A 25,704-nucleotide genomic window follows, 5' to 3' on the forward strand; every position below is an offset into this window, starting at 1 on the left:
TTGTGGGTAAAAAAGACATCAATTTTATTTGGGTACAGCGTCGCACAACCGCGCAACTGTGAGTTAAAGAATTCCAGTGCCGTATCGCAAAAGATGGCCTGTTAATGAAGGCGGGGGGCGCGGTTAAACCTTCTGGAGCTGAAGTGGTTTAAATATGGGTTTAAGAGGGTTAAACATTTATCATTTAATATTAACAAATAAGGCCTCATACACACTGGACATTTTTACAGCTGCTGTTTTGGGCGTCAGGCTTGTGATCACCTCGGTAAAATTTTTAACGCGTTGCCTATGGAGGTCAAGTACTGTAGTTTGTCACCATTTCACGAGTGTGCACAATTTTAAAGCATGACATGACATCTATTTACCCGATGTAACATCTTCACATTATACAAAAAAGTTGAGCAAACCATTACCTTTTAACCACTGAAATTATATATATATATTATATATATATATATATATATTAGTTGCTGTGGAAACAAGGATTGGTGATGAGCTTCAGTGGAGACACCTTTTTCCCCATAACTCTTAGGCCCCTTTCACACGAACGATCCGATCAGATCCGCCTGTCAGTTTTTTAGGCAGACCTGATCGGATCCTTCATGCACCCCTAAGGGGCAGCGGATGTCAGCGGAGACATGCCCGCTGACACCCACATCCGATCCTGTCCGTGTAATGGGGATGGATGGAAACCCTATTTTCCATCCGTCCAGCGGATCGGATGAGAGTGGACAGACAGTCCGTTCTCAACCAATTCCCCCAGAGAGCAGCGGGGGCTGTCATCCGCCTGCTCAGCAGGGATCGGCGGATCGATCCCCCACTGAGCAGAGCGGAAGGACTGTATGAAAGAGCCTTCAAAGGAGTGAATTTCCATTGAAAGGGGTAGATTTCCTCCCACTTCCTATTGCCTCCCTCAGTTTGTAAGTAGGAGTCATTTGTAAGTTGGATGTTTGTAACCCGGGGGCCGCCTGTATAATGTTTGGGGGTTCCAAGTAGTTTTCTAGCAAATACGGATTTTAACTTGTAAGCAACAAAATGTCAGAAATAGGCATGGTCTTCAGGTGGTTAAGGAGCAGGCCAGAAAGCTGGCTGCTGCATCCTTAACGACAGATGAGTCATCAGACGTCAGGGGGTTTCCTGGCAAACTCCAAGCCAAAATAACAAAAAAAATAAAAGGTTTGGGGTCTTCTCCAAAATCAACTTGGGCACAAGGTCCTCTTCCCCACAACCATAGCCCAGTGGTTGTGGGGTTGACTTATCGAAATCTGGAAGCTCCCTTTAACAAGGGGGCCCCCAGATCCGGGACAATAAACTAAGGGACAGGGCCATCAGGTGAATCTGGCCCCTTGTGACATCGACTTGGGCATGCCAGTGGCCCCCACCCATTTCGTTTATTTAGCGGCTGAGCTGTCTAGAGACAGGAGCCTTCGTCAAGTGCAAATTTTTTTTTTTTTTCCCGGGTCAGTGGCTTGCATTCATGGTGATTGATGGATCTAGACCAGAGGACTTTTAAAAAATTGTGCATGCACGTTATTTACTTTGACACTTTTTTGGTGAATGAGTTGCAGGATCTTCGGCCCCCCTTTGTTAAAGGGTAAGGGTTGCGGGGAAGAGGCCCTTGCTCGTTCCCTCCTTTCCTGGTCTGCAGGCTGCATGCTTAAAACCAAGGGTCTGATATATATATTTCTCTTACGTCCTCCGACAGTCGCCGCCTCTTCATATTCGTCACATATGGGTATTAGACTTTGCTCCGAAGGAGTAGCTAGGCAACAGAATATGTTAACAATAAAGCTTTAACATATCCCACCCTCAAGGGGTGGTCCCCTCAGTCAATACCCTCCTACTTCCTGCAACCATATCTCAGTTTTAATGTCTAGCTTGTCAGGAGTGGCTGGCTCTCTCTGTGCTGGGACTTTCTGTCCCAGACTCTTTCTTCTTTTTAATATTTTGTTTGAGTTTTCTCTCTATCTTTACTTAGCTGTTATTTTTGTCAGCATTAGTTAGTTCTTCGGACGAAGAGGATCATGCGGACTGGGTCTCGGGCTGATCCCCCTGGTCGCAGGTCGTGGGTCAGTGGCTTCCCAGTCTGCCATCGAGCGTTCAGCTAGGTAACGCTCCTGGCACAGTGAACGACCCATCCCTGTTCGGTGCAGGGATGATTGGTGAGGTGGCTACCTCACCGGACGCTGTGCGGTTTCTTAACCCCCATTGTGTGCGTCTTGAATTGCGACTCTCCCTGCCTCATGTGCGGCGGCTTGTTCGCCTGTGCGGGTTCCCCACGCCATGTGAGGTAAGTGTATTTATGTGGGGACCTGTCTGTCTGGGAGGGTCTCAGTCTGGGACTGTGTAACCTGCCTTTAATCACACTGCTTGTCTCCCTATCTCTCGGCTGCATGCTGTGGGCTGCAAGGGGGGGGGGGGGGGAGCTGTATGACACTGTGTGTGTCAGGCTGGGCAGTGTGAGAAGCTGTGTGCTGTGGGGCATGTTTTTTCTTGGCATGTTTGGGCATATACAGCGATCGCTGCGGCGATCTAACATGTATCCTTATATTGGGATGTAATGTGTGTGTTTTTATGCACTGTGGAGCGGCGTTTTCGGCGCCAAACGACGCCATTTTACCGGCGCCCGCTCCGGCCGCATGGTTTACATGCACGGCGGCCATTTTCTTGTAGCCTCCATAGGCTTACATAGAGCGCCCTGGCAGCATCACTTCCTCTTTCCAGGAACACCGATCGAGGCAGCAGCAGCAGCGGGGTCTCCTCAGGTTTTATCCTTCTGTTCTTGCTATCCATTGCCTGTATTCAGTTTGTATATTCCCTGTGGGGGTCTCATTGTGCCTGAGTGTGGTGCGGTGGGCTGCGCTTGCCGCGCTTGCTAAAAGGGGGCAGTTAACCCTTGGTTGTCTGGCATTACAGGGGCAATGGATTCTCAGGAGGGCAAGTTTCCTACAGTATTGGTGGAAAGCCAGGGGACCGCTGTTTTCCCCCCCAGGGGGGGATTTAGCCGCTATTGTGGCTGGCCTTGCTGCCCAGGTGCAAATGCTGGTGGCTGCTCAATCTACTAAACGGCCCAGAGTTGCTCTGTCCTCTGATTCTGAGGGTGAAGGTGATGGGGCTGTTCTGGCAGGGACCTCCTTATCGGGGTCCCGCTCCTCTCTTGATCTAGTGGGGTCTGAGGTAGAGGCTGAAGTTGAGGGGGTTGATAATTCTCCCCCTGGCTCGCCTGAAGAGCTTGCAATCATGGATGAGTTGATTGCTTCCATTAAGCAGACGCTACGTTTGCAGGACGAAGTGTGTCCCCCCGCTGCCTTGGCGGCTTATGGGACGCAGAGGAAACGCAGGACGCCGCAGGTTTTTCCCTGCAATGCTGATTTTCAGCGCGCTGTTAAGGATCAATGGCGCGATCTGCGCAAGCCTTTTGCGGTACCAAGTAAATTCAAGCTGCGTTATCCTTTCTCGCCTGCCACTGATGAACGGTGGTGTGTGCCTCCGCCAGTGGATCATGCAATTGCGGTTTTGAACAAGGCCACTGCGATTCCTGCAGAGGGTTCCCCTGTTTTCCGTGATGCCACGGATAGGAGACTGGAGTCTCTTGCCCGTCATACTTATTCTGTTACGGGTTCTATGCTTAAGGCTCTGTTTGCTTCTCTCATGGCGGCCCAGGCGATCGCAAGTTGGACGCAGATGCTTAGGCGCGTCCTAGTGGCCGATTCGGCCTCGGCGGCGACCCTGGATATGGTGGATCAGATCCACCAGGGTGTCATGTATCTGTGTGATGCGGACCTGGACCTGATTCCGTTGGCTGCACGTGTGCACAGCGTGGCGGTGTTGTCTCGCCGTCTGGTTTGGTTGAAATGTTGGTCGGTGGACCAATCTTCACGTAAGACCTTAGCCAATCTGCCTTATGATGGGTCTCGCCTTTTTGGGGAGTCCCTGGATGTGTTGATTAAGGGGATCACCGGGGGTAAGAGCACTCTCTTGCCCCATTTCCCCAAGGCTAAGGGGGCTTCTGGGAAGAAGCATGCTAATTTTCGGCCCCCTCAGGGGTCCTTTCGTGCCTTTCGGCCGCACTACAAGGGCAAACCGTTCAAAGGCCAAGGCTCTCAGAAGAAGCCCTGGTCTGGGAAACAGAAGTCCGGCCAATCCGGACCTGCAGCCCATAACAGTTCGGCCTGAAGGGGCGCCCTCACCCAGTTTTGGGGTGGGGGGACGCTTGCTCGGTTTTCTTCAGCCCTGGTTGGCCCGTGTGCGGGACAGATGGGTTCTGGAAATCGTTCGATCTGGTTACAAGATCGAGTTTCTCTCTCGGCCGGAGAGCAGATTTTTTCCCTCAAATCTTCAACTGTCTCCAGAGCGCCTGCGGGATCTGCACCTGGCGGTGCGGGACCTGAGGGCTCAGGGAGTGGTGGTTCCGGTGCCTCATCGGGACAGATTTCGGGGGTTTTATTCCAATCTGTTCACCGTGCCCAGGAAGGAGGGCAAGGTTCGTCCGATTCTGGACTTGAAGGCTCTGAACCGCTCTGTGCGGGTTCGCAAGTTCCGCATGGAATCCCTGCGCTCGGTGGTGGCTGCCCTCGTTCCGGGGGAATTCATGGCCTCCATCGATTTGAAGGATGCGTACCTTCACATCCCCATATTCGAGGGTCATCAGAGATACCTTCGATTTGCCATTGCGGAGGATCACTACCAGTTCGTGGCGTTGCCCTTTGGTCTCGCCTCGGCTCCGCGGGTCTTCACCAAGGTGCTTGCACCGGTTCTGGCATTATTGAGGGCCCAGGGCGTTTCTGTCCTGGGGTATCTGGACGACATTCTGGTTCGGTCTGCGACCAGACAGGGTCTGGAGGAGGACCTGTCTGTCACAATGCAAACTCTGCAGGAGTTTGGTTGGACGATAAATGTTCCAAAGTCGACACTGAGTCCGTCGGTTCGTCTCCCCTATCTGGGAATGATACTGGACTCTGTGCAGGCGAAGGTCTTCCTGCCGGAAGACAAACTCAGGACTCTTCAGGAGGAAGTCAGGTCCCTCAGGGACGTTCCACACTCGTCTCTGCGGACGTGTATGAGATGTCTGGGATTGATGGTCTCGGCCTTCGAGGCGATTCCTTTCGCGCAGTTTCACACGCGGGGTCTCCAAGCGGAGATCCTGTCCAGGTGGGACGGGCGACCTCAATCTCTGGATCTTCAGATCTCGTTGAGTCATCGCACCAGGGAAAACCTTCTGTGGTGGCTCCAGTCCCCGTTGGTGTCCGGGGGCAAGTCGTTTCGTCCGATCTCGTGGACGGTAATCACCACGGATGCCAGCCTGTCGGGCTGGGGTGGTGTTCTGGGCGTTCTGTCCGCCCAGGGGACCTGGTCGGAGGGGGAGTCTTCCCTCCCGATCAACATTCTGGAATTGCGTGCGATAAGGCTCTGTCTTCATCGCTGGACGGACCGGCTGCAGGGCTGCCCGGTTCGGGTGCAGACGGACAATGCCACGGCGGTGGCCTACATCAACCACCAAGGGGGCACCAGGAGTGCCCGAGCGGCTCGAGAAGTGGCCGACATTCTATCTTGGGCCGAGACTCATGTCCCGGCGATAACGGCGGTTCACATTCCGGGAGTGGAGAACTGGCAGGCGGACTATCTGAGTCGCCAGACCCTGGATCAGGGGGAATGGTCTCTCCACCCGGCTGTCTTCCAGATGTTGTGCGCGAAGTGGGGTCTTCCAGATGTGGACCTGTTCGCGTCTCGCCTCAACTACAAGGTGAAGAGGTTCGTGGCAAGGACGCGCGACCCTCGGGCAGACGCGTCGGACGCGTTAGTGGCCCCGTGGCATCAGTACAGGCTGATGTACGCGTTTCCACCGATTCAGTTGCTGTCCAGGTTCCTTCGCAGGTTACACTCGGAACGCAGCACGGTGATTCTTGTGGCACCGGACTGGCCTCGCCGGTCCTGGTACGCAGACCTCGTGAATCTGGCGGTCGACGCCCCTTGGCGTCTGCCTCTTCGAGACGATCTACTGTCTCAAGGACCGATTTACCATCCTGCTTTACAGTCGCTGGCTTTGACGGCCTGGCTGTTGAGACCGAGGTCCTGAAGGAGAAGGGTCTCTCTCCAGAGGTCGTTCATACTTTGATCAACGCGAGGAAGTCTTCCTCAGGGAAGGTTTATTACCGTACTTGGAAGGCCTATTTTGCCTGGTGTGAGTCCAGGGGGTTTTCACCCCGCACGTACTCGGTTTCCCGTGTGCCGTCTTTCCTTCAGACGGGTGTCGATCAGCGTTTGGCGCTGGCTACGATAAAGGGTCAGGTGTCTGCGCTGGCCGTTCTGTTTCAACGTCCCGTGGCTTCCAACTCCTTGGTTGGCACCTTTATTCAGGGTGTGCGGCATCTGGTTCCTCCTAGGAGGGATCCTTTGCCCCCTTGGGACTTGAATCTCGTTCTGTGTTACAACGTGCTCCTTTTGAACAGATCAGGGAGATCTCGTTGTCTATGTTGTCCAAAAAGGTCGCCTTTTTGGTGGCGATCACTTCGGCTCGCAGAGTGTCGGAACTGGCGGCTTTGTCCTGCAAGTCTCCGTACCTGGTTGTTCATTTGGATAAGGTGGTCTTGCGACCTAATCCTTCTTTTCTGCCGAAACGAGTTTCGGAATTCCATCTTAACGAGGATATTGTTTTGCCTTCATTGTGCACGAAGCCTAAACATCCAAAGGAGATGAGATTGCACTCTCTGGATGTTGTTCGGGCGATAAGGGTTTACCTTAAATCGACTGAGTCTTTTCGTAAGACGGACTCCTTGTTTGTTCTTCCAGAGGGTCCTCGGAAGGGCATGGCGGCTTCGGCCTCTACCATCGCCAAATGGATCAGGCAGACCATTGAACAGGCCTATGCCTTGCAGGGGAAGGTTCCCCCTGTGCCTGTGAAGGCGCACTCTACTAGATCTCTGAGTACGTCTTGGGCCTGCCGTCATGGGGCTTCTGTAGCCCAGGTGTGTAAGGCGGCGACTTGGTCGACCGTGCACACTTTCACAATATTCTACAAAGTAGATGTTCAGGCATCGGCGGATGCTTCCTTTGGCCGCAAGGTTCTTAGTGCGGCTGTTCCCTAGGGTCCCTTGTGGGGACTCCTGGCTGTTGGGATAGTTTTTTGTATCCCCTGGGTTTTTTGTCTTTTCCTGGGTTGTTGCTCCTGTTGAGCACTTATTTTTGCTGTTGCCCAGCTGGTTTCCTTCCTTTGGTAAGGTTCCTTTCTTTGATGTGGAGACTGCGTTGCCTTTCGGCGCGGATGCGTTTCCCACCCCTCATGTTTGCACTGCTTTGGGACGTCCCCATATGTGACGAATATGAAGAGGCGGCGACTGTCGGAGGACGTAAGAGAAAACGGAATTTTTGTAAAATCTTACCTGTAAAATTCCTTTCTCTGAGTCCTCCGACAGTCGCCGCCCCCGCCCCTCTTTTGGGGTTTGAATGTATACTCTACTGCTATTCCACTAAAACTGAGATATGGTTGCAGGAAGTAGGAGGGTATTGACTGAGGGGACCACCCCTTGAGGGTGGGATATGTTAAAGCTTTATTGTTAACATATTCTGTTGCCTAGCTACTCCTTCGGAGCAAAGTCTAATACCCATATGTGACGAATATGAAGAGGCGGCGACTGTCGGAGGACTCAGAGAAAGGAATTTTACAGGTAAGACTTTACAAAAATTCCGTTTTTTTCTAAATCTTGGTGTAGCGTTCCCTTTAAAGTTCATACCAGACCAAAGGGCCTGGTATGGACTGGAGGGAGCCCCCACGCTGTTTTTTATCATTGCCACCAATTGTTTTTTTTACACTCAGCTGTCAACGGGGAACGATAATTTACCCGTTAAAGATACAGCAACCGGTTTCCTGGGCAGCTCCTTAACCAGCAACTCACTGATAAGAATGCCGGCAGCCCTGTTCCTTAACGCTACTTAACGTATCATACATACTGTGCTTAACGCCGGCAAAAAAAAAAAAACTAATTTTTTTTTTTCCTTTTAACAGTTTTTAGTTTTCTATTGTGTATGAACCCTAAAGCACCACTCGCCTTCCCTCTCTGGCTCGCCAGATGCAGAACAAGAATTCCTGGTTATTCAATTTCCACTTCATAGGACTTAAAAGTGTTCGTAAAGGGACAGAGACTTAAGACACACAGAAGAATGCAAGAGATAGAGCAACACCAAAGCAGAAACTAAAAGGGATTCAAGTTAAGCTACTAAGCACAGGAGAACAGACCAAGTAGCATTAAATATTGCTAGTGCTGATAAGAGATTGGGGTATAGAGCTGAGTGAACAGGTACAGAAAGGAGTGTGCTGTAGTTTGGACAGCTGAGGGGACTTCTAAGAGAAGCTAATGCAGATACTATGGGGACAGTGATGATACAGGAATGTGGGTGAGAGTGTAGTGGACACTGAAGAGGAAACAACCTGTAGTAGACACTAGAGAGCAGTAACTAAGTAGAATGTTATTGTTAGAGATGTGGACGCTGCTGAGTGAACAATGTAGGTCCCCTATCAGATATGCAGGGCTCGAGTCCTGCAGGAACGCATGGGAATGCCGTTCCCTTTGCTCCTCCTGCAGGACCAAGGCAGCTGGTGTCACTCCTCACCCCAAAAGCAGATAGCGGCGCCTCCTGAGCTGATCCTTTAATCCGTATGTGCGGGAGCAGCAGCGGCATCTCCGCATAATGAAGGAGTCGGGACCTTGACTCTGCCTCCGACCTCCCCGAGTGACGTCACGCGGAGCCCCGGATCTCCTCTCCTCAGATTGACTGACTGAGGAGAGCAGTGGAGTGGAGTGACACACGCAAGTCTCACACGGCACCTTCTGCAGCAGTGAACCCCCCTGAGTGAGGCCCCCCCTCCCCCCTGAAGCCAGTTTTTTTTAACCCCCCAAGTGAGGACCCCCTGAAGCCAGCATTTAACCCCGAGTGATGCCCCCCTGAAACCAGCATTTAACCCCGAAGCCCCCCTCAAGCCAGCATTTAACCCCGAGGGCCCCCTCAAGCCAGCATTTAACCCCGAGGCCCCCCTCAAGCCAGCATTTAACCCCCCCCCCCCCGAGGCCCCCCTCAAGCCAGCATTTAACCCCCCCCCCCCCGAGGCCCCCCTCAAGCCAGCATTTAACCCCCCCCGAGGCCCCCCTCAAGCCAGCATTTAACCCCCCCCGAGGCCCCCCTCAAGCCAGCATTTAAACCCCCCCGAGGCCCCCCTCAAGCCAGCATTTAAACCCCCCCCCCCGCCCCGAGGCCCCCCTCAAGCCAGCATTTAAACCCCCCCCCCCGCCCCGAGGCCAGCCAGGCCAGCAGTGCACCCACCACTCCAAGGCCAGCCAAGACCGCAGTGTACCCCCCCCCCCCAAGGCCAGCAGTGTACCCCCCATCCCCAGGCCAGCAATGTATCCCTCCAAGGCCAGCAGTGTACCCCCCCCCCAGGCCAGCCAGCCAACAGTGTACCCCCCCCCCCCCGAGGCCAGCCAGCACAGCACCCTGAGGCCAGCCAGCACAGCACTGATCCTTGACTCAAGGATGAGTCAAATCTTCAACTCAAGTTGAGCCAGTCTTCAGAACTGTTAGTAAAGATATAAGGGGAGCGATTACTTGTTTGATGGGGGTAAGGGTCCTTTCACACAGGCAGTGTGCCTGACAGACTCTGTATGGAACAGCAGGGATCAATCCGCCGATCCCCGCTGAGCAGGCAGATGACAGCTCAATCTCAGCTTACTTTGCAGAGACATAGCTGTCAGATCCCCGCTCTCCTTTATGGGGGGATCAGATGAAAATGGACCGTCTTTCCGTTTTCATCCCATCTTATCCGATCCTACAGATGGATGAGAAATAGGGATTCCACGGACAGGATCAGATAGCAGCAGGTGCCAGCGGAGATGTCTCCGCTGACATTCGTTGCCCCATAGGGCTGCATGGAGCATCCGATCAGTTTTGCTGAAAAACTGACAGGCGGACCAGATCAGAAAGCCCGTGTTAAAAGGGGCCTTTGGAGGCTGGGTGGTTGGTGGGATCTAACCAGTATACTGACAGTTGCAGCTATGGATTTAATGCAGTGGTTCCCAAACCGTGTGCTGCTGGGGGTCCTGGTGCGCCACGCCATTTCTTTTTGTTTTTTTAATTGTTGTAATCATACAGCCAATTTATTTCATATGTTTTGTTCTAATTTCTTTGCTGGTTGGAGGGGTGAGGGGCAGTACTATACAATATGTATATAAAAAGTAATCTGCAAAAGTACAACATTCTTGTGTCAAGCTAGGAATGTGCATATTTTTTTTTAATTTTTAGAATAAGGTTACATTTCATACATTTGTGCCTTACACTGCGCCTCAGGCACCGGACCACCCCCACCACTGCCAACAGCGGAAAGTTCTTCACAACAAGAGGTAATAACAGAACGGATTTGGAATTCTTTGCCTAAAGAGGTATTGTTTTCAGATTTGTGTTATTAGAAAGATTTTAACAATTTTTTTGTTGTTTTTATTAGTACAGAAATGAGCAAACGAAAAAGCAGCATTACAGATTTCTTCACGAAGGCATCCAGGAAGAAATCTCATGCTGATGTTGCAAGTTGCTCAACTTCAGCAGGCGATGTCCGCTGCAGAAACTACACGTCTGTGAATCGGCTGTACTTGACTTGGTTACTGATGTGGCTGAAGATACCACTGTCGATGTCAGTGATAACGTTCTTCCAGAATGTTGGGACCAGAATCAGTGGCTAGATTTAAAAAAGTACCCTTGGCTGTTTGTAGAAAATGGTCTTTTAGGGTGCAAAGTGTGTCGTGAGGTTAAACACCTTGGAGTGTCTGTTTCACAGGGTGTATCCATTTCAAAAGAATGGAGAACTGGTACAATTGCTCCATATGGCAAAACAAAAAAAAAAAAAAAAAAAAAAAAAGATATGTTGACCTCACTGCGTAAAAAAATCCACATACATAAAAGGTTTCAGAAGCACATGTAAAGGCAGGGGATATCCAAGCAGTATCCAGAAAAGATATTTTGCAATCCAATATTGCAGAACAGCAGAAGCATAAGTTTGCGTCCACCACTAAAGTCTTTCGCATTGCCTACTTTTGTGGGGAAAAAAAAAAAAAAAAACACCCTTTCACAGACTTCCGAGATCTTAGCTTGCAAGTTGCAAATGCAGCTGACTTAGGATGTATTCTCTATAGTGAGTACACAGCAGCACAACTAATAGACTGCATTGCTAGTGAAATGAGGGAAAAGCTTTGCAAAGCAATTGTTGAGCAGCCTCCAAAAATTTCTGTTTATATTGATGAACCTATAACAGTTTCTACCCATTCTGTGTTAATCGTTTATCTTCATGCCTCTGTTAACGGAAAAGACCGTTACTTTTTCTGGATTTGCTTGATTTACCTAAAGCAGATGCACAGTCTATTGAAGACACTCTTCTAGCTTGTCTTTCTTGCAAAAAACTGAATTGGGGCTTGCAGTGATGGTGCAAGTGTAATGCTTGGAAGAAAGTCAGGTGTTCTGGAACGACTCAGTCAAAAATATCCACAACTCGTGAAATGGCACTGCTTGTGTTCTATTTCTGGTCTTCATCATGTAACACTTTCTGAAACGTTGTATGCTGTGTATCAGTCACCAAAAAATCTGGCAGAGCTCTCCGATTGTGCAAAAGAATTAGAAGTACAAATTCTTAAAATTGGAAAAGTTTTTCAGTTAGATGGGTTGCTTCAAGCCAGAGAGCTATACGAGCAGTTTGGGAGTCCTACCCTGCACTACACCGTAATTACTTGAAAGCAAGCTTAAGCTCAGCTCATAACAGCAAACCAAACAGAAATCTGTATTTAGTGGCCTTAACAAGGTCTTGACCTCAGAAGATTATTTGTTAAACCTTGCTGGGGTTGCATATGCTCTTCAGGAAATGGGACTGTTATCTGAAGCTCTACAAAGATGACATCAAACTTCCACAAGCCTATCAACGGATTAATCGTTCAATTCGTGCAATTGAAAAAATGAAAGACATGCCTGGCAAACATCTGAAAGAAGTCATGAAATTGCTGGAGAAAGGGGATTTCAAAAGGTGTGTCCATCAATCTAGAGAGTTCAAAAGGCCATGCGAGGATAAATCTCCCTCAATTTTATCAGTGTTTGGTGGATAATTTACGCTCCAGACTCTTTGCTTTAACTGCGAGCAACAGACCTGCAGTTTCATCAGTCAGGTGAATTTGAGAGTTTTATCCCGGAAATGGACATCCTGAATTCACAACGCTGGCCAATCAATGTGGACAGTCCGTGGTTTGAAGGTGAAGTGAAGCTGGAACAGCTGTGCAAAAGATTCCGTCTCAGCTATGCATCCATCTGTGAAAGTTTCAGAGACTACATTGATAATGGTGGTGCAGAGATTCCAGACAAGCCGAAACCAGTGGTGACAACAGTTAAAAGTCTTCCAGTGACATCCGGTGATTGTGAAAGGGGCTTCAGTACCATGAATTTGGTGATGTCACCCATTAGGAATGGGCTTGGCATTCCACGCCGGTCTTCTCTTTTGTTTATTAGTCTCATTGGCCCTCCTGTGCATTTATGGGATCCTTTACCATACGTCACAAAATAGCTGACCACACATCGCAGCGCAGATGATTCTAAATCCCGAAAAGTTGATCATCTTGCACAGCAAGGGCAACGTTATTCCAGTTTGTGGGATATTTTCTAATGGGCTGTGTGTTTAGTTTTTTTTTTAAACACTGTTTGTTTCAGAAATTCCCTGTAGTGAATGAATTTTAGTTGCATACACTTCTGATGGTAGAAGCCTCCAGCAGTAAAACTGTTAACAGTAAAAAAAAAAAAAAAAAAAAAAAAAAGAGCACACAAAACAATTGTATCTTCACACTACAATGAGACTCAGCAAGCAGCTGGTTTGCACTAGGTTATGCCCCGTACACACGTGAAGATTATCTGAAGACTTGTCTGCAGACTTACCAAAACCATATAATATGAGGTCAAACCTAAACACTTTCAATTTGTATGCAATCCGGCAGGCCCTTGCACTACATAGAAAAGGTAAATCTGAAGACAAAAGTCTTCAGATAATCTGCACATGTGTACGGGGCATTATTGAGATCATGATTTGCTCCAAACATTTGCAAGGGAAAAGAATTAGTCTCACCTGTGGCAGAACCCTCCAGTGAAAACAGGATATTGCATGCACAGCATGTGTTTAACCCAGGGACAAGGTGACTGAGCACTTACGTTTTTTCATATTCTAGAGACACATTGCATGTAAGAATGAACGCATCTTCAACTCTCTTTTTCATGTCTGGATGGCGAGCCCCATGATCAAGTACCAGTCCTCTAATAAGCCTAAGTAGAAATACAAATCAATATGAGAAAAGACAGAAGTAAAACAAAGGCATGCATAATATACATACACTAAATAATGAAAACTGTACTCAAGTGTGCAGACATGCTAAACAGAATGCCATAGGAAAGCACATATGAAGTTTACTCTAGCATGGTGTCTGACTGCAAAAATCACTACATGATGATGCAGAATTCATCCATGCATACAACTATAACAATCAATTTAAGTTCTTTTTACAGAAATTTTTTTTTTTAAAAAACAATGTTATACTTATCTCCTCTGTGCAGGTAGTTTTGCACAGAGCAGCCCAGATCCTCCTTCTCAGGTGCCTCTTCTGTGCTTCTGGCCCCTCCCTCGTCGAGTACCCCCACAGCAAGCAGCTTGCTATGGGGGCACCCGAGCAGAGTCACAGCTCCCTGTGTCCATTTAGCTGTCGACCAATAATCTGACAGGTCGTCAGACGCAGAGGTCTCTTTTGGAGGGAATACCAAATGCCAACGACATTCTGTGCAGTTGGGGGGGGGGGGGGGTGATTGCATATTCCCCAGGCAGGGGCCAGATTGCCCCAAATTGCTGCTCCTGACCTGCACTACCCAAAGCCCTTTAAGCTGGATGGGAGGTTGGCCAGGGAGTCCCCTGCAATTAGCACAGAGACTGGAAAACAAACCAGCTGCAGCTCCTGTGGATCCAGAGGAAACGCAATCAAAACTGAGGCACGCAGGTGTATGACTGATATTTTTATAATGGTGGACTGTTGTATTTCCTGTGTCCGGTGGGAGGAACCCATCTCCCAAATGCTGTCCTGGAAGACTATTACAGAAAAATATCCCACGCTTCACAATCACTCCCACCAGAAATCAGCAGCACCTATAATTGAGTTAATACTTTCAAGGATGAAGCACACGAAGAGCAAAATTACAACCAAAATATCTGATGAGCACCTTGAAAATTGCTATGAAAACCATCAAATCAGATATTGATGCGTTTATCAGAAACCATGTTGCACTAGTTATATGATGCCCTGTTACTTTTAAAATAAAAAGTTACAAAATGAAGTTTTATTACTCAGAAAGGTACATCATCTATATCAGCGATCGTTAACTTGTGATCTGCTCAACGACTTTTGCTCATCAGCTATCCTTATTGTTAGTATATATTATGTGTGGCCCAAGACAACATTTTTCCTCTTCCAATGTGGCCCAGGAAAGTCAAAAGATTGGACACCCCTGCTTTTGAAGAGTGAGGGAAATAGCCCAAATTAGCAATTTTGTGATAATTATTTATTGGAAAAAAAAGTTGAACATCCGCATATACTACATACTAACCAAATAACAGTTACATGGTCAAGAAAATTACCCTAAAAAATAATGTTATTTCATTCAGAAGCAGAGACCAACGTTCGTACTGCCCCAATGAAAGCTCTACTTACGTTGTGTCACTTTCGGTTTTATGCTTCATCTCCATAATTTCAACCATGTACAAGTCAATTGGCTCATTTTCTTGTCTTATGGCAAGAACAGAATCCACAACTGCCTGCAAGAAAGAGCTGAATAACCATTCCAAAAGAAGTTACAGTGATTCTCTGAGCTGCATATCAGTTTGGAGCATTCCAATCACAGTAAAACTGAAATCAACCTACACATAATGAAATCTATCACCAGAGGTTTCTAGGATAGGTATATTGCTTTGAACACATTTCTTTTAATATTGCCGCTAATATGGACTCCTATAAACAACACTCATATAGACCCCAACAAAACTTTAGCATTAACATCATCTTGTGCCCATGAACCATGTATGAATTAGATCTACAGTATGTCAGGTAATTGGATTTTGCTTTTGACACACACTGCACAGAATTTTTACACTAAAAAGATTTACAGCATACAGAAGCCAACTGAATTAAAATTGTAATGTGAGCCTTAAAAAAAAAAAAAGTATGGGTTTCCATTTTTTAGCCTAATCTTAATCCTTGTGAGCTGCTAGTACCTACAAATCTTTCTAGCCTTCTGACAAATGCACCCTGTTAACCACTTAAGCCTCAAGAGGATTTGGCTGCTCAAAGACCAGGCCCTACCTAGTTAGCGATTCGGCACTGCGTGACTTTAATGGACAAATGCACGGTCGTGCCCACAAACAGAGCTTTCTTTTGGTGGTATTTGATGACCCCCTGCGATTTTTATTTTTTGTCTATAAACAAAAAAAAGAGCGACAATTTTGAAAAAATAATAAAAACAATAAAATTCTCAAAAAATTTTCTAGGGAAAGAGCGGGGGGAAGGGGAGGCAGGGAACGAGCGGGGGGAGGCAGGGAACCAGCGGGCCTCCAGTGGCACGCTTGCCCTCTGCAGGCTCCTGAGCGAGCGGCAGTCGGCAAGTGGTTAAAATAGAGTTAATTACCTGTGGGAGGGACTACAGTCTTCTCTAGAGTGTCATACCAAAAATAGGCATCTGGATCCACCCCCCTTTCTTCTCCTCACTGTGATTGATTGATGTCGAATCTGGGCTCTGCTGGTTCCCGAAACCTCACACAGCACACAGAGCTGCTCTCCTCCTCCCTCTAGGCAGACGGCACACAGACCAGCCTTCAGTAATAGCAGCTGAACTTCAGTGACTGTAAGAGAAGTCACTGAAAGTGCTGCTTATTATACTGTACTTACTAGTGATCAACCGATATCGTTTTTTACACCAGATACTGATATTTTGGTCATCGGACATAAAAAAAATACATAATTTTTTTTTTAATGTCTACAGGTACTGTGGTGGAGGCATCTTAGGGCCCAAACCCCTCCTCTGCACTTAAAAGCATTCAAAACGCCAAGTTTGGCTGTTTTAAATGCTGTAAGTTTTTGAATTTCAGGCGCCGCCAGTACCCGGAAGTGATGTGATGTCATTCAAAGAGATAAAGACCCGGTCAGACGGTGGCGGTGCAGATGAAGGCCCGGTCAGACGGCGGCGGTGAAGGTAGGATGCCCGGGTCTCTCGGTGAGACAGGAGACCCGGGCGAGCAGCATCGGTTGTCATTACAAGACAGCCGACCGTCGGCTATGGACACCAGTACATGCACTTTCCCGAAATATCAGCAATATCTGTAAATCAAAAGGCCGATTCCAATATATCATGGAAAGTGCATACCGTCCCTCGACATATCGGCTTTGCCGATAATTGGACGATCTCTAGTACTTACTCTTCCTCTTATAACACATAGAATACATTTGTTTTTAACATACTGTACCAGCATTTCCCACATTTACTGTTACAGTAAATTCAGAGCCAATATTGTGAATGGATGATTTTATTGACCATTCAGATTATACACGATTGAGGCAATGAAAGCTTCCATTCACATTTGTTTAGGCTGGATTCACACTCCTGCGATGCACTTCGGGCACGGCGTGGGTGTTCCACGATTTCCATAGACTTTATTAGGTCCTGTGTTTTTGGCGCATTTTCTGAAAGTGCACCAAACATGCAGCACGCAGGACTTTTGGTGTGTTCTCAGAAAAACACCAAAAATGCAGGACCTAATAGAAAGTATATAGGAAACTGCAGGTTCACGGAATGAAAACCACAGGTACACCCGCACTGCAGCCAAACCACAATGCAGCAGTGTGAAACTAGTCTTGGCCCCTTTTCACACAAAGGGTCCGCTCAGGTCTGCCCGTTAGTTTTTCAGACGGACCTGATCGGATCCTCCATTTGCCCCTATGGACCAGCGGGTGTCAGACTTGTATCCGCCAATCTGGTCCATTAAAAATAATAGTTATAAAAAAAAAAAAAAAAAAAATCTGCGTCACTTACTACTGACCTCAGAACCCAGTTTTTAAATTTAACAGCAGGTGCAGGGAAGAGGATCCCCCACTCGCTGATACAATAGGGGATCGGGAAAGGGGAGTGGGGATTTGTGGGTGTGGAGCTGCTGCATTACTAACCTGTAAATACAGATTAACTTATCCTTTAAACACTGCCATAGTGTGGGAGCTGAGACTGTTTGCCATGCATAGCAGGAGTACCTGGGATCACTAGGCACCTTATCCTATCAGACTCAAAAAATAATAAGTTCACCTTTCGTAACATGTTAAACCCATATTCAGGGTGTAACATGTTACAGATGCAGCAATCGCCTTCCCCAGTTGTGACAGCGAACAGGGGAGCTTCTCTCCCCACTCGATGTCACAAGACGCGACTTTGCGGGACTCCACCCGCGTCATTCATTAATAGAGTTCTGTGAATGTGAGAACTACAAGTACTGACGTCCTTTGCGGCTGCTGGCTTGTAGTTCTCAATGATCTGCCAGGGCACTATTGAGCGCTCTAGGTAGTTCATTGATGCTTCCTGTCAAAGCGTAACTGCCTTGCGGCTGCATCCGCGATCTACTGATCGCGAGTGCAAAGCTTTAAAGGGTCCTAGTAAAAAAAATAAATACAATTTTTTACCTGCAAAAAGATGTGCATAATATATATATATATATATATATATATATATATATATATATATATATATATATACACACACACACACACACACACACACACACTATATATATATATATACACACACACATACATACTCACACCTTCTCATTCAAAGAGTTTTCTTTATTTTCATGATTATGAAAATTGTAGAGTCACACTTCAAGAGGTAGTCACCTGAAATGGTTTTCCCTTCACAGGTGTGCCCTGTCAGGTTTAATAAGTGTGATTTCTTGCCTTATAAATGGGGTTGGGACCATCAGTTGTGTTGTGCAGAAGTCAGGTGGATACACAGATGATAGTCCTACTGAATAGACTGTTAGAATTTGTATTATGGCAAGAAAAAAACAGCTAAGTACAGGAAAACGAGTGGCCATCATTACTTTAAGAAATGAAGGTCAGTCATTCCTAAAAAATTGGGAAAACTTTGAAAGTGTCCCCAAGTGCAGTCACAAAAACCATCAAGCGCTACAAAGAAACTGGCTCACATGCGGACGGCCCCAGGAAAGGAAGACCAAGAGTCACCTCTGCTGCGGAGGATAAGTTCATCCGAGTCACCAGCCTCAGAAATCGCAGGTTAACAGCAGCTCAGATTAGAGACCAGGTCAATGGCACACGGAGTTCTAGCAGCAGACACGTCTCTAGAACAACTGTTAAGAGGAGACTGTGTGAATCAGGACTTCATGGTAGAATATCTGATAGGAAACCACTGCTAAAGAAAGGCAACAAGCAGAAGAGACTTGTTTGGGCTAAAGAACACAATGAATGGACATTAGACCAGTGGAAATCTGTGCTTTGGTCTGATGAGTCCAAATTTGAGATCTTTGGTTCCAACCACTGTGTCTTTGTGCAACGCAGAAAAGGTGAACGGATGGACTCTACATGCCTGGTTCCCACCGTGAAGCATGGAGGTGGTGTGATGGTGTGGGGGTGCTTTGCTGGTGACACTGTTGGGGATTTATTCAAAATTGAAGGCATACTGAACCAGCATGGCTACCACAGCATCTTGCAGCGGCATGCTATTCCATCCGGTTTGCGTTTAGTTGGACCATCATTTATTTTTCAACAGGACAATGACCCCAAACACACCTCCAGGCTGTGTAAGGGCTATTTGACCAAGAAGGAGAGTGATGGGGTGCTGCGCCAGATGACCTGGCCTCCACAGTCACCGGCCCTGAACCCAATCGAGATGGTTTGGGGTGAGCTGGACCGCAGAGTGAAGGCAAAAGGGCCAACAAGTGGCAAGCATCTCTGGGAACTCCTTCAAGACTGTTGGAAAACTATTTCAGGTGACTACTTCTTGAAGCTCATCAAGAGAATGCCAAGAGTGTGCAAAGCAGTAATTAAAGCAAAAAGATGGCTACTATTTAGAACCTAGAATATGACATATTTTCAGTTGTTTTTTTTGTTATGTATATAATTCCACATGTGTTAATTCATAGTTTTGTTGCCTTCAGTGTGAATCTAAAATTTTCATAGTCATGAAAATAAAGAAAACTCTTTGAATGAGGTGGTGTGTCCAAACTTTTGGTCTGTAATATATATATATACACATTTTTTTTTTTTACAAAAGGTGAAATCCTATAAGCATTAAAAGTGGTGCGAAAGTGATAATCATAGGTCCTGTAACTCCGGCAGATGCAGGGGTAATATTAGCACTATTTTCAGGCTGAACGGAACCGGTAGAATCTAGCTCGTCAGAAGAAGAAAAAAAAAACCAACACACACCTTTCCTATTTACACACTAAAACTGTATTACGTGCTGCACAAACTTCGACTCATATCATTGAGGGGTGGCAAAAAACAATTGGATGCAAAGCATAAAAACAGATTACAAAAAAAAAAAAAAAAAAAAAAAAAAAAACACACACCACACAATGAGTGGGAATGATCACCAGCTGAAAATGTAATCTCATACATCTAGTATACCGCTTATGAGTCTGTGCACATTTCTGTTCATACAGTAAAATTCAAACATGGCACAGGACCCAGATGTTGACACAAAGTTAAGATCATAGAAGGTTGTGGGAACAGATTTTTGTACTAATTACATTTACCGTACCTCCGTTAAAATATCAGCCAACTCAGCGTGGACTTTGGTGCGAAGTGATGTCCGGGCCACATTGATCAGCGTCTCTCTATCCATCTCTTTGGACACCTTGATCTCATCCAAAACTTGAAGTGCTTTAATTTTTGCAGCTTCAAAACCTTCTGTGACAATTCTTGGATGAAGACCCTTTAAAGCAATAAATGTTTGGGTTAAAAAAACAAAAATGAAGACTTTAGCTATGTTGTTGAGACACAAGTGCAACACCTTTCTCAGGACTGCCAATATGTGTAGTAGCTCGTCTAAAAAAATATTATGAATTATGCTTCTAACAGGCTATTCTTCCGTGAGAACTGATTTCTAGCTACTGACAAAACAAATAGCATTAAGAAAAGATCTGCCTCAGTACAGTGCATCCATAAAGAATTCAGACCCCCCTTCATTTTTTTCAATTTTGTTATGTAGCCTGATACTACAGTTGTTTAAATTCCAATTATTTTTTTTTCTCAATTTACACTCAGTACACCATAATGACAAAGTAAAAACAGAATATTAGTAATGTTTGTGAATTAACCACTTAAGCCCCGGAAGATTTTACCCCCTTCCTGACCAGGGCCTATCTTGCAATTCGGCACTGAGTGACTTTAACAGACAATTGCGCGGTTGTGCAATGCTGTACCTAAATGAATTGGACGTCCTTTTTTTCCCACAAACCGAGCTTTCTTTTGGTGGTATTTGATCACCTGTGCGATTTTTTGATCATGCGCTATAAACAAAAAAAAGAGCGTCGATTTTGCAAAAACAATATTTTTCACATTTTTTTTTTATATGAAATTCCCCAAAATAAAAAAAAAAAAAAAAAAAAAAAAAAATCAAAATTTAACATTTTAGGCCAATTTGTTTTATGCTACATATGTTTGGTAAAAAGAAAAAAAAAAAAAAAAAAAAAGAAAATCGCAAAAAGCGTATTTTGATTGGTTTGCGCAAAAGTTATTGCGTTTACTAAGGAAAAGATTTGTCATTTTTTTTTTTTAACGAGTAATGGCGGCAATCTGCGATTTTTTTTGCGGGACTGCGACATTGCGGCGGACAGATCGGACCCTTGACTGACATTTTCGGGGTTACCAGTGACATTACTGCAGTAATCAGTGCTATACATATGCACTGTTACTGCAAAAATGACACTGGCAGTGAAGGAGTTAACTCTATTGGAGAGGGAGGGGTTAAGTGTGTCCCTAGGGGCGTGTTTCTAACTGATTGGCTGTGGCTACTAGTGTAAGAACAGAGATCAACGGTCCTACAAAGTAGAACCGTGTGATCTTCATTTTTACACAGGGAAGAATGACAGGAGGCTTTGTTTACATTAGCCGCCTACCTTTCTTCCAGTGTAACGGACATCGGGCACACGCGCGGGGGGTCCGTGACCGAGCAGGAGCGCTCCTCCGGCGGCGCACGCTCCCTAGAGCCTCACAGGCTAGCCTACGTAGACCTACGTCGCCCTGCCTGTGAGGGGCTGACCGCCGCAGTAAATAGTCGTGCGGCGATCGGTTAAAAAGAAAAAAAATTTAAGTTAGACTTACCGGTAACTTGTTTCCCAATAGTCTTTCAGGACAGCACCTTGAGAGATGACTCCTCCCTCTCACCAACAGGAAACACCCCATCCACCAGATTTTAAAAAGGAGGCTTCTCCCACCATTTATCAGTTGTAGAAGAGTACCTCCGGCCCATGCTGGAACACAAACCGATATGGTTAATCACAGCAAAATTTATACAATAGGGCGGGCTCCTGCTGTCCTGAAAGACTATTGGAAAACAAGTTACCGGTAAGTCTAACTTGAATTTTCCCTAAACGTCTTTCAGGACAACACCTTGAGAGGATTATCGAGACTGACTTAGTTTAGGGAGGGACCACAGCGTGAAGGACCTTTCTGCCAAAAGCCTGATCCCCAGCTGCCAAAAAGGTCCAACCTATAATGTCGTGCAAACGTATAGTAACTTTACCAGCTTTCTCTGCCCATGTAGTGGCTAGAGCTCTAGTAGCGTGAGCTCTAATACCTTGCGGGGGGGGGGGGGGGGGGCAAAGAGATAATTTCATCTAGGAGTAAGCCTCTAAAATAGCGAATTTGAAGATCTAAATTCCTTAGTAACCTCTAGGTAGTGCATAAGAATTCTTCTTGCATCTAGGTTATGAAAACTTTTTTCCTTATTTCCTAATTGATTAGGGCAGAAGGTCGGTAAGACAATTTCTTAGGATCGGTTTTTCGTTCATGTTACTTTTGGAAGAAAACCCGGATCCGTTTTGAGAATTATCCTATCCGGATATATGGACAAAAAGGGTTCAATAATTAATAAAGCATAAATGTGAAAAGTGCGCTGATAAATGGGCGATATGTGAAGCTGCAACCTTAGATCCAAAATAAGGAATATTGAAATGAAATAATAAAAGCAGGTGCGCTAAACAAATATTGCTCTAATCAAACAAATGACAGAGAAAATCTTTTTTGAGGGGGTAGTAATAGGGATGTAGGATCTCATTCACCTATTCAGATTAAAATTTATTTTAATTATATAATATCCAAAATATTCTTTTAATTATCTCAGACCTTATAGTGTATTTTATTTTATCTGAGTCTGTTTTTAATGTATGGGTAGTACCCTCACCCCACTGGTTACCCTTAGGTCACCCCCTGTGGTGTAGATACAGGATAAGTTTCCCGGGCACACCCATTATATTTTACTGTGTTTCAGATATTACATATGTAAATGTGTGTTTTGTTTTTTATAAATACTTGTTAATTTTAATATCGGCGACACTATATGAGAACGTTATAAGCACTTCCGGTGTATATTGCGATGATTATATTGGTTTATATCCCGTGGTTTTTTTGAAAACCCAGTGCCAGCTCATTCCAGAAAAAGCATAGTTAAGATACCGAGTTATAGATGAGACATTGTAGCATTATTGAGAATATTGTCACTCTGTACGGGTAATCTCATTCGGAACATCTGTACATCCTATGCAGACACTGGAAGTCCTTTTAGGTTTTCACACTTAAGGGCATAAGTGACGATGCAAGCTCTCTCAGTTGATGCCCGTATTGGGAGGAAACGCGTCAGGGAGGAGCGCTGCATCGTCACATTCATCGCCGCGGTCTGCGCAGCAGGCAGCCGCGGACTATTAGGAACCTCTTGGAAGTGATCTTATGTGCTTCAGACGGAATACTTCTTGTAAGTGTACTCTTTATCTAATAAAAATTGGTCTGAGGATAATGCACCATTAGTAGATTTTTGTCCTGCATGTCAAACTGCGAGGATCCGTATCAACAATAAGATTGCCAGAGGGACCAGTCCAGTTTCATACCTGGAGGAGAGGAGGGAATCCACTTCTAACAGAGTAAAATCACAAGTCCTCACGGTATATTGTTCTGGTAAGAGGCCTACCCTCCCCCTCCCCGACAAGGAAGGTGTAGGAAGATATTTTCCTTTCCCTCTCCCCAGCATGAGATTTCTCATTTTGAATCTGGTCACTTACACGCCCTTTAACTCATCACTCCGGTAAGGCAGCCAGTTCATAATTGGTGGTGGGACACTCAACACACCCAGTTGTCTTGGGATTGTCACTTGGAGCTACACTGATTGTGTTTGGTTGGACCAGGGACTTTTATTTGGACTTTGCACAGTTGGACTGTTTGTTCATGCTTTTGGTTCACAACCATTTATATTAGTCGTTTAATCAGATTAGGCAATTTATTGTGTTTTACACTGATGGATATAGGATCCCAGTGAGGTGACATATCCTTTAACACCATACACATGATTGTTTTGATTTTCTCTTTGTCATTTGTTTAGCGCACCTGCTTTTATTATTTCAATTGATAAAGCATGTAGTTCACTAATTCTTCTTGCTGATGCTATTGCAATAAAGAAGGCAGTTTTGAGGGAAAGGTTTCTTAGCGAAATGGTCTCTAAAGGTTTAAAAGGCTCTTTTGTAAAGGCCTGAAGAACTACTGATCAGTCCCATTTTGGAAAATTCTTGATAGCTGCTGGTCTGGAGCGGGTAAGAGACCTTTAGAATCTGGTGACCAGAGATTGAGGCAATAGGTTTTTCTAGGAATACTCCCAAGGCTGCTACTTACACCTTGAGGGTACTCACTGCCAAACCCTTCCCTGCACCATCTTGCAGAAACTCCAAAATTGAAATAATACTATCCAATTTTTGATCTCTTGAACCTTACCAGGTATTATAAGTTTACCAAAAACTTCTGCATATATATCTCTTGTAACTTTCTTCATACTGGCAAGTAAAGTGGTTATTACTGCGTCCGAGAGTCCTTTCCTTTTTAGCAGTTGCTCCTCCGATACCAGGCGGTGAGGTTTAGCTTTTCTACCTCTGGGTGACAGACTGGACCTTGAAGAAGCAAGTCCTTATGAGGAGGGAGCTGAGAAGAAGGTTTGGCTGCCAGTTGAAGGACAGTTGAAAACCAGGCCCTTTTGGGCAAATATGGAGTGATCAGGATCACTGAGGTTCTTTCCGTCTGGATCTTTCTCAGCACCAGCGGAATAAGTTGAAAGGGGGAAAGGCATATCCCAAGCGGAAGTTCCAGGGATGTGCTAGAGGATCCATTCCCAGAGAGTTGTCGTTTCTGTGGAGTGAGAAGTGGAAGTTTTAGATGGATTGCCGACAAGGAAAGCAACTGACTTTCCGCCCATTGCAGGATTTCTGTTGCCAATAACTAGGGTTCTGCTTCTTGTGCCCCCTTGTTTGTTTAGATATGCCACTGTAGATGCATTGACTGATAGGACTTGTATACGAGTCCCCTGGAGGTTTTGAGAGAAGGCCACCAGAGCCAGGCCGACTGCTTTCAATTCCCTCCAATTTGAAGATTTTGTTGTCTCTGAGACCAAGCACCCTGTGCCAGGTTTTGGTTCCAGTGGGCTCCCCACCCCCATCTGCTGGCGTCTGTTGTCAAATCTTTGGTCTACCGGGAAGGTCCAGGCCAATCCCCTTGACAAGGTTTCTTGGTTTCTCCACCACCAGAGGGTCCTCTTAACCTTGGTGGGGATCTTTACCTTTGACTCCAAAGTTTCTGGATTGTGATCCCAGACTCTCAGGAGAAAATATTGTAGTGGCCGAAAATGAAGCCTTGCCCATTGACTGGCTAGTGTTTATGCAGTTAGGTTTCCTAGAACTGACATGACCTTTCTGACTGACCATAATTGATTTGTTTGTAGCCTTGCTACCATATTTTGGATCTTGACCTGTTTGTCTTCTGGTAAGATCTTTTGTTCCACTGAGCATATTTGAAACCCCAGGAACTGAACCCGCTGAGCTGGTGCAAGGTTCGACTTCTGGACATTCACTATCCAGCCCAGAGACTCTAGATGACCTCTGGCTTTGTCCAGATCCTTTTGAAGCTTTTCTTTGGAAGGGGCAAAGAAAAGTAGGTCGTCCAAGTAAACTCGATCCTGTAGCCTTGGGACAGCATATCCAGAATATACTGGCTTTCTGTCATGGCTGCCCAGTAGGGGAGGAACTCTCAACGTTCCCCCCACCGGCAATGTCTTGTCATTGCGTTTTACTGGTCGACGCAGGAGGATGGAACAAAATGCTTCCTTTTGCCTTGGGTCTTTGTGCTGACCATTATCTCCTCTTTTCCTGGGGCCTGCTATCCTGCTGAGTTTTTTTAGGTCAAAAAAGCCTCTTAGGTGGCTGCTTTTTCTTTTTGATAGAAAAGGACCTCTTTTTGTCTGAACTTCTGTCTAGAACGGATTCCAACTCCGGACCGAATAGGAGATCCCCTTGGAATGGAATTCCGCACAGCTTGTTTTTGGAAGCTGCTTCTCCAGGCCAAGTCT

The 25,704-nt window shown here is 46.1% G+C and overlaps 1 protein-coding gene across 1 annotated transcript in view; it reads right to left on the minus strand.

Moving 5' to 3' along the window:
• Positions 1–25,704, minus strand: part of CCT6A (chaperonin containing TCP1 subunit 6A) — a 71,173-nt gene that overhangs the window by 34,296 nt on the left and 11,173 nt on the right. The window contains exons 4-6 of the mRNA XM_082245481.1: positions 19,864–20,037; positions 14,760–14,863; positions 13,219–13,329 (exon numbers count right to left, since the gene is read on the minus strand). Coding sequence (XP_082101607.1) covers positions 13,219–13,329; positions 14,760–14,863; positions 19,864–20,037 — 389 coding nt within the window. The remainder of the gene's footprint in view (positions 1–13,218; positions 13,330–14,759; positions 14,864–19,863; positions 20,038–25,704) is intronic.

The sequence above is a fragment of the Pelophylax lessonae genome, assembly GCF_965119305.1.
Source record: "Pelophylax lessonae genome assembly, chromosome: 2".
NCBI classification, from domain to species: Eukaryota; Metazoa; Chordata; class Amphibia; order Anura; family Ranidae; genus Pelophylax; species Pelophylax lessonae.